Source organism: Oncorhynchus nerka, linkage group LG9a, assembly GCF_034236695.1.
Source record: "Oncorhynchus nerka isolate Pitt River linkage group LG9a, Oner_Uvic_2.0, whole genome shotgun sequence".
Taxonomy (NCBI): domain Eukaryota; kingdom Metazoa; phylum Chordata; class Actinopteri; order Salmoniformes; family Salmonidae; genus Oncorhynchus; species Oncorhynchus nerka.
The window spans coordinates 14501563-14518822 of record NC_088404.1 but is presented as its reverse complement, the minus strand read 5'-3'; the positions used below and the strand labels follow the sequence as shown (position 1 = coordinate 14518822).

Here is a 17260-nt window from a genome sequence, read left to right as displayed (position 1 = left end):
ATAAAGAGATCATTAGCCAGCATGACTGATCGTTTTGAACTGTTTTCAACCATCATAACAATTGCATAATTCCACGCCATGTCATCATACATTTCATTTAATACGCTTTCAAAATATATATTATTAATTTACTTAGACATTTAATTGATTGTTTGATTGATTTACCTCAGAGCTGTATGTAAATAGCTTTGATTTAACTCACCTTTTGAAAAGCTTTTATCTTATTGCTGACTTGTGTCGCTTACAACTGTTCTGCAGTAGATGTCTTTTGAAGGGCCGGTCATAGAAATATCATGATTGGACCGATCATTCTATGTCTATGGGATTACTGGTCATTCTATGTCTATGGGATTACTGGTCATTCTATGTCTATGGGATTACTGGTCATTCTATGTCTATGGGATTACTGGTCATTCTATGTCTATGGGATTACTGGTCATTCTATGTCTATGGGATTACTGGTCATTCTATGTCTGGGATTACTGGTCATTCTATGTCTATGGGATTACTGGTCATTCTATGTCTATGGGATTACTGGTCATTCTATGTCTATGGGATTACTGGTCATTCTATGTCTATGGGATTACTGGTCATTCTATGTCTGGGATTACTGGTCATTCTATGTCTATGGGATTACTGGTCATTCTATGTCTATGGGATTACTGGTCATGTTATGTCTATGGGATTACTGGTCATTCTATGTCTATGGGATTACTGGTCATTCTATGTCTATGGGATCACTGGTCATTCTATGTCTATGGGATTACTGGTCATTCTATGTCTATGGGATTACTGGTCATTCTATGTCTATGGGATTACTGGTCATTCTATGTCTATGGGATTACTGGTCATTCTATGTCTGGGATTACTGGTCATTCTATGTCTATGGGATTACTGATCATTCTATGTCTATGGGATTACTGGTCATTCTATGTCTATGGGATTACTGGTCATTTTATGTCTATGGGATTACTGGTCATTCTATGTCTATAGGATTACTGGTCATGTTATGTCTATGGGATTACTGGTCATTCTATGTCTATGGGATCACTGGTCATTTTATGTCTATGGGATTACTGGTCATTCTATGTCTATGGGATTACTGGTCATTCTATGTCTATGGGATTACTGGTCATTCTATGTCTATTGGATTACTGGTCATTCTATGTTTTTTTGTCTATGGGATTACTGGTCATTCTATGTTTTTTGTCTATGGGATTACTGGTAATTCTATGTCTATGGGATTACTGGTCATTCTATGACTTTGTATATAGGATTACTGGTCATTCTGTCTTTTGTCTATGGGATTACTGGTCATTCTATGTCTTTGTCTATGGGGCAAGTGGTATGTTTGGAAGCTTGTATACAATTGCTTAATGAAAATACAACTAGGCCTGTAGTGGTCAGTAGTGGTTATAATATAATTCAGTTTTAAATGACAATATTACACTGTTTTTGCATAATAGCCTGTGTTGATAGTGAGAGATTATTTTGTTGATTACTTTTGATCATCTGCTATATAAATTCTTTCTATTTTCTCATTTGTAAGCCACTTTGAGGAAAAAGATGGGTGGTAAGTGTGATCGGCATGCTTTATACAGTACATATACAAAACAACTGATGTTATTTTGACTTGATTTACTAGATACCTATTTGTTTACGATTGTGTTCAATTAGATTGAATGCTATATACTTGATGATATGTTCTCTCACTCACTAGATCATTAGCTAGACACTGAGTGGACAAAACATTAAGAACACCTGTTCCTTCCATGACATAGACTGACTAGGTGAACACTATGATCCCTTATTGATGTCACTTGTTAAATCCACTTCAATCAGTATAGATGAAGGGAGAAGACATGTTAAATAAGGATGTTTAAACCTTGAGACAATTGAGACATGAATTGTGTATGTGTGCCATTCAGAGGGTGAATGGGCAAGACAAAAGGTGCAAGTTCCTTTTGAAAGGGCATGGTAGTAGGTGCCAGGTGTACCAATTTGTGTCAAGAACTGCAACGCTACTGGGTTTTTCACGCTCAGCAGTTTCCCATGTGTATCAAGAATGGTTCACCACCCAAAGGACAACCAGCCAACTTGACACAAATGTGGGAAGCATTGGAGTCAACATGGGCCAGCATCCCTGTGGAAAGCTTTCGACACCTTCTAGAATCCGTGCACCAATGAATTGGGGGGGGAACTCAATATTAGAAAGGTGTTTCTAATGTTTGGTATACTCAGTGTACTTTACATGCACGCTCACTGGACTTTAGAGGGCATTTAGCGGGTATGAAGGTGAACTAGTGTTTGTTGTCTAGGGGTTGTAACCTAAACAGGGGTGTCGTAAAAATGAAGAGCATATGAAAATGCCCTTCTGAACAAGAGCCTTTTTAAACACTAACTTTTCACAGCAAAGCCTACGTACTTCAGTTCAATGTGAGAGCGCAGTGTGAGAGCGCAGTGCTATTCTCATGCATTATTCATGGTTCTGGCCCTCTTTTAGACAGTTATGCAAGATCAGGAAAAAGCAACAGCAGAGATCTTGTATGTGTCCAAAAGTGCACTCTTTTCCCTATATAGTCCACTACTTTTGCCCAAAACCCTATGGGCTCTGGTCAAAAGTAGTGCACTATAAAGGGAATTAGGGTGTCATTTGGGATTAGGATGCATCCCTCTACTTTAACCACAGATTTGTAACATTCTAAAATGGTTGTAGTGTTTTCTGTAATGATAAAATGATCTGAAACACCTTTATGGGATAATAACTAGAAGACTTAGAGTTAATGCACAACAGTCAGCTGCGTATATCAAAGAGTAGGTAGCTGCCTTCTCAGAATACACTACAGACTTAACTTTAAGGGCACAACACTGTTATACAATGGGCCCATTACAAATAGGCATTTGACTCATACTCGTACAGAAACAAGATGTTGCCATGGCAATAATGCTGCATAGAGTACAGTGCATTGTCAACTATAGCAGGAGAGCATTCTACCTGCAAAAAATATTATATACACTTAGAAAAAAGGGTTCTTTGGTTGACCCCACAGGAGCACCTTTTCCTCTGAAAAGGGTTCTACATGGAACCCAAAAAGGGTTCTTCAAAGGGTTCTCCTATGGGTACAGCCAAAGAACCCTTTTAGATTCTAGATAGCACCTTTTTTTTCTAAGAGTGTACAGTCCTGCTGCTGCCTAGTGTTAGGCACATTATTCAGCTGTAACAGCCTCGCTCTGTGTTCACTACTTCACACCAGAACACTGGAGATTTGCCGCAATGCTTCTAGAAGTCTAGAATGCATGTTGACACCAGACACTGAGGTGTCTTAGAATGTGTGGCTTCTTCACATCAATCCACCAGGGTTCTTTACTGTATCAGCGGATGTGACAGAGAAAGAGACCGCTATAGCTGGGTGGCCAGTGTTGGTGAGAATGCTTTTAGACAGCACTGGAATCTTCTCCATCTTAATCATACAGTACACGCATGGTCAAGTCTGTGAGCTTAGTATGCAGACAGAAGGATCAGAGTATTACTGTATGAAGCCGTTTTGTCAAAAGGGGTATAAACAGAGATAACAATCATGTTTATAATTTGTCATACACTGTGTCTTTCGATAAAGGTTATTAATACACTAATAGCAGACAATGTGCATCAAACATAAACAGCTCTTGCTTAGCAGGTTAGCCTTTTTCATCATGAATCTTGTTCTGGAGGCAGCTCTGCAGAGTGGTCACTAGCTAGCACAGCCACAAAGTCTAAAATCTGATTTTAAACATAACCCTAACCTTAACCACACTGCAAACCTTAATGCTTAACCCTAACCTTATTTTCATGAATTTTTACAATATAGCCCATTTCAACTTTGCAGCTGGCCTATCTAAAGGGAAATTACTCAGTTCTACCTTCAGGACAAAACTCATGACACTAAATGTCAACCTGCTCTTGGTTAGATTTAATTCACTAATAATGTATTTCATGAAGACAGTAGGATGTAGCATATAGTCCTCTCTCCTCAGTTCACAGGTTTTTGACAGCAGTGAGAGAGAAGGGTGTTTGAATGTATAAACAGAGTAACTATAGATATCGTATGGATGTCCCTATCTGAACTGCCTTTTCTTCCTGTTCTAGATGATCAGTCTTCAGATAATGAGCATCTAAAGAAGAGGATTGTATTCTCAGTCACTCTAAGTAATCGTCCCATGCATGGGAGCGCTCAAAAAAGAAAGAAAAAAATGAAAAAACACGAGCATGTTGGTTGTGCAGTTGCCGCTGAACCATAGCCTGGTCCAGATCAGTTTGTGCCGTCTTACCAACTTCTTGTCACTCATTGTCAATTATTTAAGGTTTGCGTCTTAAACGGCACCCTAACTCATATAGTCCACTACTTTTAAACAGAGCCCTATGGGCCCTGGTCAAAAGTAGTGGACTGGATAGGGGATAGGATGCCATTTAGGATGCAACCAAGGAGTTAAAAACAGACCAAAATGGCTAAATCATAGAACCAAAAGAAAGTGATAGCTAGCTTGCACGGCTTTAACTTTGACCAATGTCATTGTGACTATTTCTGTTCCCTTTTCCTTTATGCTCGGTTTGATTTCCCATTCTGACTGACGGAGTGGATTGTCATTGGCTGAGATGATGGCTCATTTTGGCTTGGAGACAGATGTAGAGTGTAGGCTATGGTATCCTATACTCACAGTGGAGCGGTGTCTGTCTCTCTGTCTGTCTTTGTGTTCCAGATAAAGTGGAAGAGAACATGCCTCCTCAGAAGCCCACGTGGGACAACTCTAACACTGACATAAGGGTCGCAAACACGGTCAAAACGCGGCCCAACAGCAGGTGCTTGGCCATGAACCCAGAGATGAATGTAAGTATAACCACTAACCAGGCTTTACTCTACTACTATCTACACTGCTCTGTTGTGCGGTATGCATATGCATTTCATTATTGTGTGTGTAGTTTGATATGTGACACTGGAGTAAGACCATAGAGATCTATGCTGCGAGAATGCTGATGGGTGCACCATTGCCTGTTGCAATTTACTGCTCTAAGCTGGCTGGTTAAGGAAGTGCATGATGGACTTCATCTGTTAGGAGGTGTTCATGGTTCTGATGGACTTCATCTGTTAGGAGGTGTTCATGGTTCTGATGGACTTCATCTGTTAGGAGGTGTTCATGGTCCTGATGGACTTCATCTGTTAGGAGGTGTTCATGGTTCTGATGGACTTCATCTGTTAGGAGGTGTTCATGGTTCTGATGGACTTCATCTGTTAGGAGGTGTTCATGGTTCTGAGGGACTTCATCTGTTAGGAGGTGTTCATGGTTCTGATGGACTTCATCTGTTAGGAGGTGTTCATGGTTCTGATGGACTTCATCTGTTAGGAGGTGTTCATGGTCCTGATGGACTTCATCTGTTAGGAGAGGTTCATGGTCCTGATGGACTTCATCTGTTAAGAGGTGTTCATGGTTCTGATGGACTTCATCTGTTAAGAGGTGTTCATGGTTCTGATGGACTTCATCTGTTAGGAGGTGTTCATGGTTCTGATGGACTTCATCTGTTAAGAGGTGTTCATGGTTCTGATGGACTTCATCTGTTAGGAGGTGTTCATGGTTCTGATGGACTTCATCTGTTAAGAGCTGTTCATGGTTCTGATGGACTTCATCTGTTAGGAGCTGTTCATGGTTCTGATGGACTTCATCTGTTAAGAGGTGTTCATGGTTCTGATGGACTTCATCTGTTAGGAGGTGTTCATGGTTCTGATGGACTTCATCTGTTAAGAGCTGTTCATGGTTCTGATGGACTTCATCTGTTAGGAGGTGTTCATGGTTCTGATGGACTTCATCTGTTAAGAGCTGTTCATGGTTCTGATGGACTTCATCTGTTAGGAGGTGTTCATGGTTCTGATGGACTTCATCTGTTAGGAGGTGTTCATGGTTCTGATGGACTTCATCTGTTAGGAGGTGTTCATGGTTCTGATGGACTTCATCTGTTAAGAGGTGTTCATGGTTCTGATGGACTTCATCTGTTAGGAGGTGTTCATGGTTCTGATGGACTTCATCTGTTAAGAGCTGTTCATGGTTCTGATGGACTTCATCTGTTAGGAGCTGTTCATGGTTCTGATGGACTTCATCTGTTAAGAGGTGTTCATGGTTCTGATGGACTTCATCTGTTAGGAGGTGTTCATGGTTCTGATGGACTTCATCTGTTAAGAGCTGTTCATGGTTCTGATGGACTTCATCTGTTAGGAGGTGTTCATGGTTCTGATGGACTTCATCTGTTAGGAGGTGTTCATGGTTCTGATGGACTTCATCTGTTAGGAGCTGTTCATGGCCCTGACCTGCTTCTCAACTAATATTTAGGTTTAAACAGCTTCATGTTCTTACTTTTCCATGAGATCTTTCACAAGTTGACCTGCAGCAGAGGACAAATAAATGTGTTTGGTTAATAACCTCTTACACTCGTGGAAATTGCCCAATATGGGGGATAGGGCTAAATTGACATGTTTCTTACGGAATAAATATTTAAAGCGTATGCGTAACCATGGTAGCAATTAAAAGGGAACAGTTTGGAGATTATGGGAAAATGATTAGTCCATAGTTGAGGACACAACAGTTCACCTGACACAAGACTAACTCCAAACATTAACACTGTTGATTTTATAAGCATTTTACATTTACTGTACTTTTCGCTGCATTTGTTGATAACAAAATGTAAAAAAATATCTGGATACAATCAAATCAAATTTTATTTGTCACATACACATGGTTAGCAGATGTTAATGCGAGTGTAGCGAAATGCTTGTGCTTCTAGTTCCGACAATGCAGTAATAACCAACAAGTAATCTAACTAACAATTCCAAAACTACTGTCTTATACACAGTGTAAGGGGATAAAGAATATGTACATAAAGATATATGAATGAGTGATGGTACAGAGCAGCATAGGCAAGATACAGTAGATGGTATCGAGTACAGTATATACATATGAGATGAGTATGTAAACAAAGTGGCATAGTTAAAGTGGCTAGTGATACATGTATTACATAAGGATGCAGTAGATGATATAGAGTACAGTATATACGTATGCATATGAGATGAATAATGTAGGGTAAGTAACATTATATAAGGTAGCATTGTTTAAAGTGGCTAGTGATATATTTTACATCATTTCCCATCAATTCCCATTATTAAAGTGGCTGGAGTTGATTCAGTGTGTTGGCAGCAGCCACTCAATGTTAGTGGTGGCTGTTTAACAGTCTGATGGCCTTGAGATAGAAGCTGTTTTTCAGTCTCTCGGCCCCAGCTTTGATCCACCTGTACTGACCTCGCCTTCTGGATGATAGTGGGGTGAACAGGCAGTGGCTCGGGTGGTTGTTGTCCTTGATGATATTTATGGCCTTCCTGTAACATCGGGTGGTGTAGGTGTCCTGGAGGGCAGGTAGTTTGCCCCCGGTGATGCGTTGTGCAGACCTCACTACCCTCTGGAGAGCCTTACGGTTGTGGGCGGAGCAGTTGCCGTACCAGGCGGTGATACAGCCCGCCAGGATGCTCTCGATTGTGCATCTGTAGAAGTTTGTGAGTGCTTTTGGTGACAAGCCGAATTTCTTCAGCCTCCTGAGGTTGAAGAGGCGCTGCTGCGCCTTCTTCACGATGCTGTCTGTGTGAGTGGACCAATTCAGTTTGTCTGTGATGTGTATGCCGAGGAACTTAAAACTTGCTACCCTCTCCACTACTGTTCCATCGATGTGGATAGGGGGGTGTTCCCTCTGCTGTTTCCTGAAGTCCACAATCATCTCCTTAGTTCAATAACATGATAATAATATTCTTGGAAAATTTGGGGTACAGTAGGTGCAACATAAAAGTGAGAGGTCTAACTGGTGTTTCCAAGTGGCCACACACCTCTCCAAAGTGTGCACAGTTCATAATGCATTTCAATGAATTTTTATGACTCCAAGCTATGCCATTGAGGAACTAGAGCAAGCACACTTGTAGTTGTTTTGTTTGGAATCTAGCCCTGCATCCCCGCCTTCACACAGTTACTGTTGTTGTTTACTCAATCCATAAACGGCCATTATAAATTTGAAATCTGGGTCAGGTAAGCATCATTTTTAATCTTGCTCTCTTGCCAACATGACGAGCTAAATTAGAAAGTACATTGTTAGGCTTTCACAAGGCAATTCGGAGAAGCAGGTCTTCATTTTGATGCGCATAGAATGGAGTCATGAGTGCATTCAGGTGTGGTCCACTGCACACTTCCTTCACAATACAACAAACAGTCTCATTCTGTTCAGAACAACACAGGCTATGACGCCAGGTCATCTTGTAACTGGACATCTAACATAGTCATCATAAACATTGACACTGTATATTACATCAGTTGTATGATATGGAAATGTGAATACAATTTAATTTTATTTGAAATCTGCCATTTTCAACCCGTATATGGGTACGAATGTAAAGGGCTATGAAATAAATGAGAAATAAAATGAAAGGAAATGTACATCAACAATCATTCTAACTGATCTATAAACTGATGGACTGTTTCCCATGCAGGCTCAGTCTCTTCTCCTCTCTTTGTTACAGTCCATGTGTGAGAGCCAGGACGTGTCGATGCAGACCCAGACCCAGCCCAGAGAGCCAGGCAGCCCCAGAGGTCGAGGCCCCTTCCTGGGGGTGCCAAACAGACAGGGGACCATGAGACGACAAAAGTCCATAGGAACATCTGGTAACTACATCTCAACATGTTTCTGTCCATGCTAAATATTTAATCTGCATACATACTGTACAGCACACGCTTATATACAGTACACAGACATGCACAGGCATGCACAGGCATGCACAGGCGTGCACAGGCATGCACACTCACACACACATCTGTATTCAATTACCTTTTTCCCGCACACACACCCTTCAATTCTATAATTGCTGTTAATGTAAAGTAATAGTCAACGTATGTTTCTTTTTCAGGAATAACAGAAGAGGATGCCCCTCAGTTCCTGACCCCTCCCATGTTGAAATTCACCAGGAGCCTATCAATGCCGGACACAACAGAGGACATCCCACCCCCTCCCGCTATCTCCCCTCCATCTCCCCCTTACAACAACGACCCCAACCCCCAGGGCAGAGGCTATGGCACTATCAGACACACTGTTCCCAAAGGCACTGCCCCTGAGCGAGGAGGGGACCCCAACACGGGCGGCAGTGACGGATGGAGGGAACACCCAGAGCCCCAGTCGGAACAGTATCAGTCTGAGGACCACCACCACCACCATGGTAGCCAGAGTCCAGGCCAAGGCCTCACAGCCCAGCAGAGCTTCCTGAACCGCAGGGCCCAGATCCCAGAGAACCCATACTCAGACCTGGGGAAGATGGGCAACCTGGGCCTGTTTGCCCCCAACAAACCTCAGAGGAGGAAGGGCATGCTGATGAAGCAGAACAAGATTGAGGACAGCCCAGAGAAGACCTGCACCATTAAAATCCCAACCATCATCATCAAGGAGCCGTCTACATCCAGCAGTGGGAAGAGCAGCCAGGGCAGCAGCATGGAGATAGAGACTGGATCCCATGACCACCCGGGACAACTCCGTCCGGACGACGGACACAACCCCAGCAGTCCCTTTGCCACGGCCATGGCGGGCGCAGTGCGGGAACGTGAGATGAGGATGGTGGATTCTCACCAGAACTCCCCATCCTACAGGTTCACCGACCAGGGTGAAGAAGACTCGTCTCCTGCGCCTGCGCCTCGCCTCCGCCACTCCAAGTCCATTGACGAGGGAATGTTCAGTAGTGACGAGCGCCTGCGTCGCCTCATGGCCCCACCTGCCTCACTACTCAGCATCCCCAGAAGAGGGGGTAACGTTACGGTCTTCAACACCCCGGAGACCACTGTTGTGAGAGAGCCACTCCACACGCGCACTGGCCACCACAGCCCGGTCAGTCTGCCCGCCAAGACCTATACCTCCAGTAGTGGGCGCTACGTCCACCCAGTCACAGGGAAGCCTTTGGACCCCAACTCCCCTCTGGCCCTGGCTCTGGCTGCACGGGACCGGGCCATGAGAGAGCAGTCCCAGCCACTCCCGCTGAAGACCGAACCACCTAAACCTGACTTGAACAAGCCTCTGTTCATCGACACCAAGCTGAGGACCGGCATGGGCGCAAATTTCTCCTCGACTGCCACCATGGGTCGACCGGGCAGGGCGGGGCTTCGTAGGCAGATGACAGAGGCAAAGTACGAGACAGAGTCCAAATACGACCACCCGTTGGCCAAAGACAAGGACAATAGTCTATCCCGTCCTCAGAGAGAAGAGGAGAAGAAGAACATGTTGATAGACATTGGTGACACGTCTCAGCAGAAGTCACCTGGGTTGCTGATGGTCCACACCACTGACGAGAACAACCTGTCTGAGGGGGCGGTCAGTCCAGACAGCACCCCCAGTGAGCTCCGGGACCCCAACCAACCTAACATCCTCAAAATGGCCTCCCCTAACCCCCATAACCCTCACTCTATGGGCCCTGGACCCAGAGGTAGTAAGACCATGATCACCGTCACCTCAGTGGACGAGCCGGTCAAACTACCCTTCGGTATCCCCCCTCCACCCTGCGTTCCCTCCGTGGACATCGACGATGAGTTCTTTGCTGACCCATTGCCACCGCCGCTCGAGTTCGCCAACAGCTTTGACATCCCAGAGGACCAAAAGGGGGCGATCGCTGAGCTCCTGAAACAGCAACGAAACGCTGGCAGGGCACCATCGTCTCTAGCCCCCTTCTATCCCTATCACGGTAACACCCCAGGCCACCCTGACCAGACTATGATCAAACGGCCTGCGGTGCTCACCAACTGTACGCCCCCTTGCTTCCCCCACGCCCTCTTGGAGAGCTACGATCCTATCAGTGACTCTGGCATTGATGTGGAGCCGGACAGCCGCAGTATTGGAGACCCCCAGCTGGAGACTACAAGCACTATGTCCACCGTATCCAGTATCTCCACGCTGTCGTCCGAGGGTGGCGAGGTGCTGGACAACACATGTACAGTCTATGCAGACAGACAGGCCTTTCTGGTGGACCGGACTTCAAAGTCAAGAACCAGGCAACCTGCCGCAAACAAGAGCAACGCACTTTACAAGGACCCTGCCTTGATGGATAGAGAGGAGAACATAAGAACTTTTGCCGCACCTTCCTCCATCCCACCGCCTCCCCCCGGGGCCAGCGTCTCCTCAGAGCCCCCCAGAACACCAACTCAAAGAACCTCCAAGTTATGGGGAGACCCTCCAGGCTCTAACCCCCAGGACATGCAGAACAAGGACAGGACACCAAAGCCAGGAGAGGGGATAGACTCTTCTTCCTCAGGATGTAGGACTGTTTTTGGATCAAGGTAGGCTACTCCATGTGTGTGTGTGTGTGTGTTCTGCCAGAGAGCAGAAGGAGTTGCCTAGCAACCTAATAATGAGAGCAGCAGCCTTGAGGAGTAGATGAGCAACAACGTCATGCCAGTCTGATTATCATAGAGACCAAACCGCCACAGCGCTTTCCTCTGAAGGAAGGGGTGAGCGGTGTGTCACTGTGTGTCGCTAGCAGCACGGTTCAAAATAGCACAGAGATTGCGTGCCAAATGGCACCCTATTCCCTACTTAGTGCACCAGGGCCCATAGGGGAATAGGGAATAGTGTGCCATTTGAGATGCCTCCACAGTTTGTTTTAACAGGGGTGGATGGTGTGTGTGTAACCTGTCTCTCAATCGTCTGTCATTTCAACTAACCCAGAGTTGGTCAAATATCAATGGGCCTTTCTCGTCAGTTAACGCTCCTCTTCATTCCTCTACCAGTCACCGCAGATCAGTAGAAGTAGATTGTCATCGTAGACTAGATATGAATGTGTGTGTATACATTGAGGCTCCAACAGATGTAGGCTATGGAGTGGTGTATGTGTGGGATGTAATGATTGTAGGCTGTTATTGTGTAATTGGTATGAATGCATATTTGTGTGTATTTAAAACACTTTTGTGTATGCAGGTCACTGTCTGTACGTTTGTTTATCGCTGCGCGTACGGTATGTCTATTTGTGTAACTGGCATATATCTTGTTTGTACAGCAGGCTACGTAAGCCGGCATGGCATTTCTTACAGACACTGTGCGTTCCACCCAGCATTCCTCTGGGATAGCAACAAACTCATTTATTATGGAAAGCTGTGGTTATTTACAGAGCAGACCAGATGAGGCTAACTCTAAAAGTCATGGCTGTACCACCAAAGCTCTGCTACCAGTGTGGTTCATGCTGCATATACTGCAGAGCACAGAACAAACCTGATCAGAATGAGATATTAGGTTAACCTGATTCAACCTGATACATAAATAAATGAATGGAGATCTTCTGACACTATCAAAGAAATGGATGTCCCTTTCTACGGGAAGGAAAACACTGTTAGTTTCTTTGTATTTAGAATTAATTCCCCACTTCCAACTTCCAATGGAAAGAATAGATCCTTTTTATACTTGTTCTTATTCTTCACTCTCATCTGACACACACACACACACGCACGGACACACACACACGCACGGACACACACGCATAACCAAACACACACGGCTACACACACACACACATGGACATACACACGGCTACTCGCACACACACGGAATCCTCCTTCCAGTCTGCAATTTTGAAAGAGTTGGTGGTGTTTAGGGAAAGACTGTCAGGTCAGTGTATTAATCCTCCAGTAGGTCTGTCAGGTCAGTGTATTAATTCTCCAGTAGGTCTGTCAGGTCAGTGTATCACCCTCCAGTAGGTCTGTCAGGTCAGTGTATCACCCTCCAGTAGGTCTGTCAGGTCAGTGTATCACCCTCCAGTAGGTCTGTCAGGTCAGTGTATTAATTCTCCAGTAGGTCTGTCAGGTCAGTGTATTAATCCTCCAGTAGGTCTGTCAGGTCGGTGTATTAATCCTCCGGTAGGTCTGTCAGGTCGGTGTATTAATCCTCCAGTAGGTCTGTCAGGTCAGTGTAACTTAATGTGTTCTGTACTTTCTGTAGGGGTCCGGACAGTGGGTCCCTCTCCTCAGGTACACAGCGGAATACCACAGTCTCTTTTGCTGCCCAGCTCCCTCCGAACGTGCCTGCCCCATCTCCAAACCGACAGACCGAGAGCCCCTCCCACCACAGAGCCCCCAGCCCCATCCTCTCTCCCCCAGACTCAGGCCTCGGTTGTGCCTCCTCTCTCCCTGCCACCTCTCCCACCCTTTCAGACGTGTTCGGTCTGCCCACCCCCCCTCTCAGCCTGGGCACGGGGAGCAGCCGCTCGCCCTCCCCCCTCACCCTCATCCAGGCCGTCTCCAACAAGCCTTTTGCCACCAAGCCGGTTCTGATGTGGAGCAAACACGACGTGGCCGACTGGCTGGAGAGCCTAAACCTGGCTGAGCACAGAGACACCTTTATGGACAACGACATCGAGGGCAGCCACCTGCCTAGCCTGCAGAAGGACGACCTCATAGACCTAGGGGTGACCAGGGTCGGACATCGGATGAACATAGAGAGAGCTTTGAAACTTCTGATGGACAGGTGAGAAGTGAGGAGGGTGATGAGGTCTCTGAGTCTCCAACACTACAACTTCACAACAGGCTTCTAAGTTAATTATCAATTATGTCCATAACAATCATTTTTATTTATGTTGACTTATTTAAACTATACTTACTGTATAATTGTTATGATGATGCTTGTTTTGTTGAAATTTAGGAATATCCTCATGTATCCTGAAGAAATTGCAACTTGAAACAGCACTGCAGTTTCCTGAATAAGCAAGAAGGTCCCCCAGAGTGGGATAGAGTGGTCCCAGGTGAGGCAGAGCTGCTCTGTCAGTAGGAAGGAAGGAAGTAGATACACGGGATGTGGCTGTGATATGGAATATACTACACTATCAAACACAACAGCAGCTTAATCGCTATGGGATTTACGGACTTCTGAAATCAACCTAATTTAAATGCATAACCAGAACCAGCTTCGTAGGGGTTTCATTTTCTACTGTTTCTCATTTAGAAATTATGCAGTGAATATCTTTTTAGGAAAAAGGGGAAAACATTTACAGTATGTATGTGCACTTCTGCCTGTGAAATTAAGCTTTCTCTCTCTCCCTTTTCACTGGGTTGTAGGTTGATTTGAGAGACCATACAGTGTATTCTCAGACACAGACATTTATACCCAGAAAGGAAATCAAAGATTAAAATAAATTCTAAATTGGTACAGTAGCAAAGTTGTTGCCCTTCAACCTACTTTCAATAGCTGTTTTACTACTGGTCATGTTTACTTGAGGGTTTTAAACACAGTATTGAAAATGTCAATTAAATTGTTCATAATTCATTATACTGTCTTCCACAAGAAGCTGAACTGTGTGCCAACAGCTGCCCTTACTGTAGTCTCCTGAACATGACATGGCAGAGTGTTGGCACTGGCAGTCAGGGCTTTCCAATCGTTATCATCAACCATCATGCTTTCTTTCACAGTCTTCTATGTCCTCTGAGAGGAATAATACATACATTATCACATTAGGTTATTACTGTATACCCTGAACTGATGCTTAAGACTTTAGGATTGAAGATTCTATCAGGAATGAATGACCCAGAGTTACAGGGTTGGGGTCAATTCCATTTCAATTAAAGGTAGTGTCAGCGATATGACGTAGATGCACAACGTAAACAGCATAGTGGGTCAATTTTATGCGACAACTTAGAGAGTTAGATTGTGACACTCAGCTTCTCTGCTGTTTTGGTCCTGTGGCTACCACGTTGTAAGTGCATGAATCGAACCAGAGCACATGCACAGATACTGTGTGAGAGCGGAGTCTTGCATCTTGCTCATCGCAAAATCTACTCAACGTCATTTTGCGGACACTACATTTCTAATTCTACAATTTTTGCAACGAGAAGCGTTGTGTAAAATTGGAAATGGAATTAAAGTTTACTTCCTGAATTGAAAAGGAATTTACCCCAACACTGCAGAGTAAGGATGTTTTTGAAGACAGATATCAAAGAAGTGTATGCACTAATATGGGAAAAAGTAGGTGAACAAACACTAAACCTGGTATCAGAAGGAGCAGAGTTCAACTTGTTTGGCAAGCAAAGAGATGCAGATACCACTAGGAATCTATTTGGTAGGAATGTTTACTTTTTGTGTATGATAATTTAAGTATTAGAGACGTATTTAATCTATGATGGTGTTTTGATGTGTTTTGTTGATGAGAAAGACATTTGTATGCATCCACAAAGCTCAAAACCCACTGGCCAAAAACTGGTTGAATCAATGTTGTTTCCACGTCATTTCAACCCCAAAATTAAATGTGATGACGTTGAATCAACGTAGAAAAGTGATTTGAATTGAAAAAAAGTAATCAACGTATAGGAATGTAGTATTTTTTACCTAAATCCAATGACATTACATTTTTGGTTGATTTCACATTTAATTCATGTTAGTTGACAACTCAACCAAATGTAAATCAAAACTTTACATTTAGTTGAGTTGAGCATAATTTCCCTCCATGTTTTCGAGACAGGATCTCTTCATACTATCACGAGTAAGTCCAAAAAGGCAGATATTCACTCATCATAATGTGGATGAGTTTAAAATGTAGTTTATTACACTTTCCACTGAGTTTGTCTGAAACGGGCTGAAGTTGTATTTTCCACTCAGTTTGCGTTGGGTTTATATTCCGGATCTTAACAGTTTAAACTTCTTGATATTCGAATTTCTCCAGTAAAAGAATGTGGGTGCTAGCTAAAATCCCAATGACAGTATTTATGGAAGGTTGTTTGGGATCTACATGTGCGTGGGATCTATTGGTTTGATAGGGGGAAAACTGACCTTGATATGTCTGATGACTGATATGCATGACATCACAGCATTACAGTTCTAGTCTGTAGAAATAGTCCACAGAAACCGTAGATATAGAATGAATTATATTTCTATGGTAATGACGCCGACCATCTTTCGACTTGAGGGGACACTTTGAGATGAGATCTTATGTTAAGAACCACAGGAACAGGAAGGAACACAGTATTTTTGATGATGTAGAGATTTTTATCATGAGGGTATATTCCTATCTGTGTTGTCGCCATATCAACCCTGAGGTGTGGTTAGGTTTTCCGAAAAGCAGCAAAATATGGTTAAGAAGCAATATAATATACATTCTGTTTCAAGTAGATGTTATTTTTATTTTCCAGGTGAATAATTATACATGTAACAGGATTTCAAGTCTCTATTTTTAAAAATTGATATAAATAATTGTGTTATAATCCATATTCCTATAGAGCATATTTGAAATCTTTTAGCAATTGATAGTCACATGTTTTGACTAAGCCTCTGTAATTATTAAATTATTAATTATTAAAAGCTGATATAAATTGATATTTGCATAGTTTGTGCATCATGTATGTATACTATGAAGATACTCGGGCTGTACCTGTCTTCACTATTTGCTATAGGAAATGTTACTTGACCAAGAGAAAAACACACCACTGAATGGGACTGCTGATGTAGAGTTGATAGCTGCACATTGCACTGAGGCCATGCACAGACCTATTATAGTGAAGCTGACTAGACATATATAGTGAAGCTGACTAGACATAGTAGTGAAGCTGACTAGACATAGTAGTGAAGCTAACTAGACATATATAGTGAAGCTGACTAGACATATATAGTGAAGCTGACTAGACATATATAGTGAAGCTGACTAGACATAGTAGTGAAGCTGACTAGACATATATAGTGAAGCTAACTAGACATATATAGTGAAGCTGACTAGACATATATAGTGAAGCTGACTAGACATGTATAGTGAAGCTGACTAGACATATATAGTGAAGCTGACTAGACATATATAGTGAAGCTGACTAGACATATATAGTGAAGCTGACTAGACATATATAGTGAAGCTGACTAGACATATATAGTGAAGCTGACTAGTCATATATAGTGAAGCTGACTAGACATATATAGTGAAGCTAACTAGACATATATAGTGAAGCTGACTAGACATATATAGTGAAGCTGACTAGACATATATAGTGAAGCTGACTAGACATATATAGTGAAGCTGACTAGACATATATAGTGAAGCTGACTAGACATATATAGTGAAGCTGACTAGACCTATAGTGGGGCAAAAAAAGTATTTAGTCAGCCACCAATTGTGCAAGTTCTCCCACTTAAAAAGATGAGAGAGGCCTGTAATTTTCAGCATAGGCATACTTCAACTATGACAGACAAAAGTAGGGGGGAAAAATCCAG

General features: G+C 43.3%; 1 protein-coding gene across 1 annotated transcript; it reads left to right on the top strand.

The window, feature by feature from the left end:
* The first annotated feature begins 4486 nt into the window (after positions 1-4486).
* On the top strand, positions 4487-16706 carry LOC115134833 (SH3 and multiple ankyrin repeat domains protein 2-like). The gene is made up of 5 exons (XM_065022347.1): positions 4487-4865; positions 8580-8721; positions 8964-11367; positions 13019-13543; positions 13718-16706. Exons 1-5 carry the CDS (start codon positions 4755-4757, stop codon positions 13752-13754), a joined length of 3219 nt encoding a protein of 1072 aa, XP_064878419.1. The 5' UTR covers positions 4487-4754; the 3' UTR covers positions 13755-16706.
* Positions 16707-17260: the final 554 nt, after the last annotated feature.

What these genes read in the sequence shown, in the direction of transcription:
- LOC115134833 (XM_065022347.1), top strand. Translation starts at nt 4,755, where the DNA reads ATGCCTCCTCAGAAGCCCACGTGGGACAACTCTAACACTGACATAAGG. An exon ending in CCATGAACCCAGAGATGAAT is followed by an intron (nt 4,866 to 8,579) that starts GTAAGTATAACC and finishes TCTTTGTTACAG; the next exon opens with TCCATGTGTGAGAGCCAGGA. An exon ending in AGGACTGTTTTTGGATCAAG is followed by an intron (nt 11,368 to 13,018) that starts GTAGGCTACTCC and finishes TACTTTCTGTAG; the next exon opens with GGGTCCGGACAGTGGGTCCC.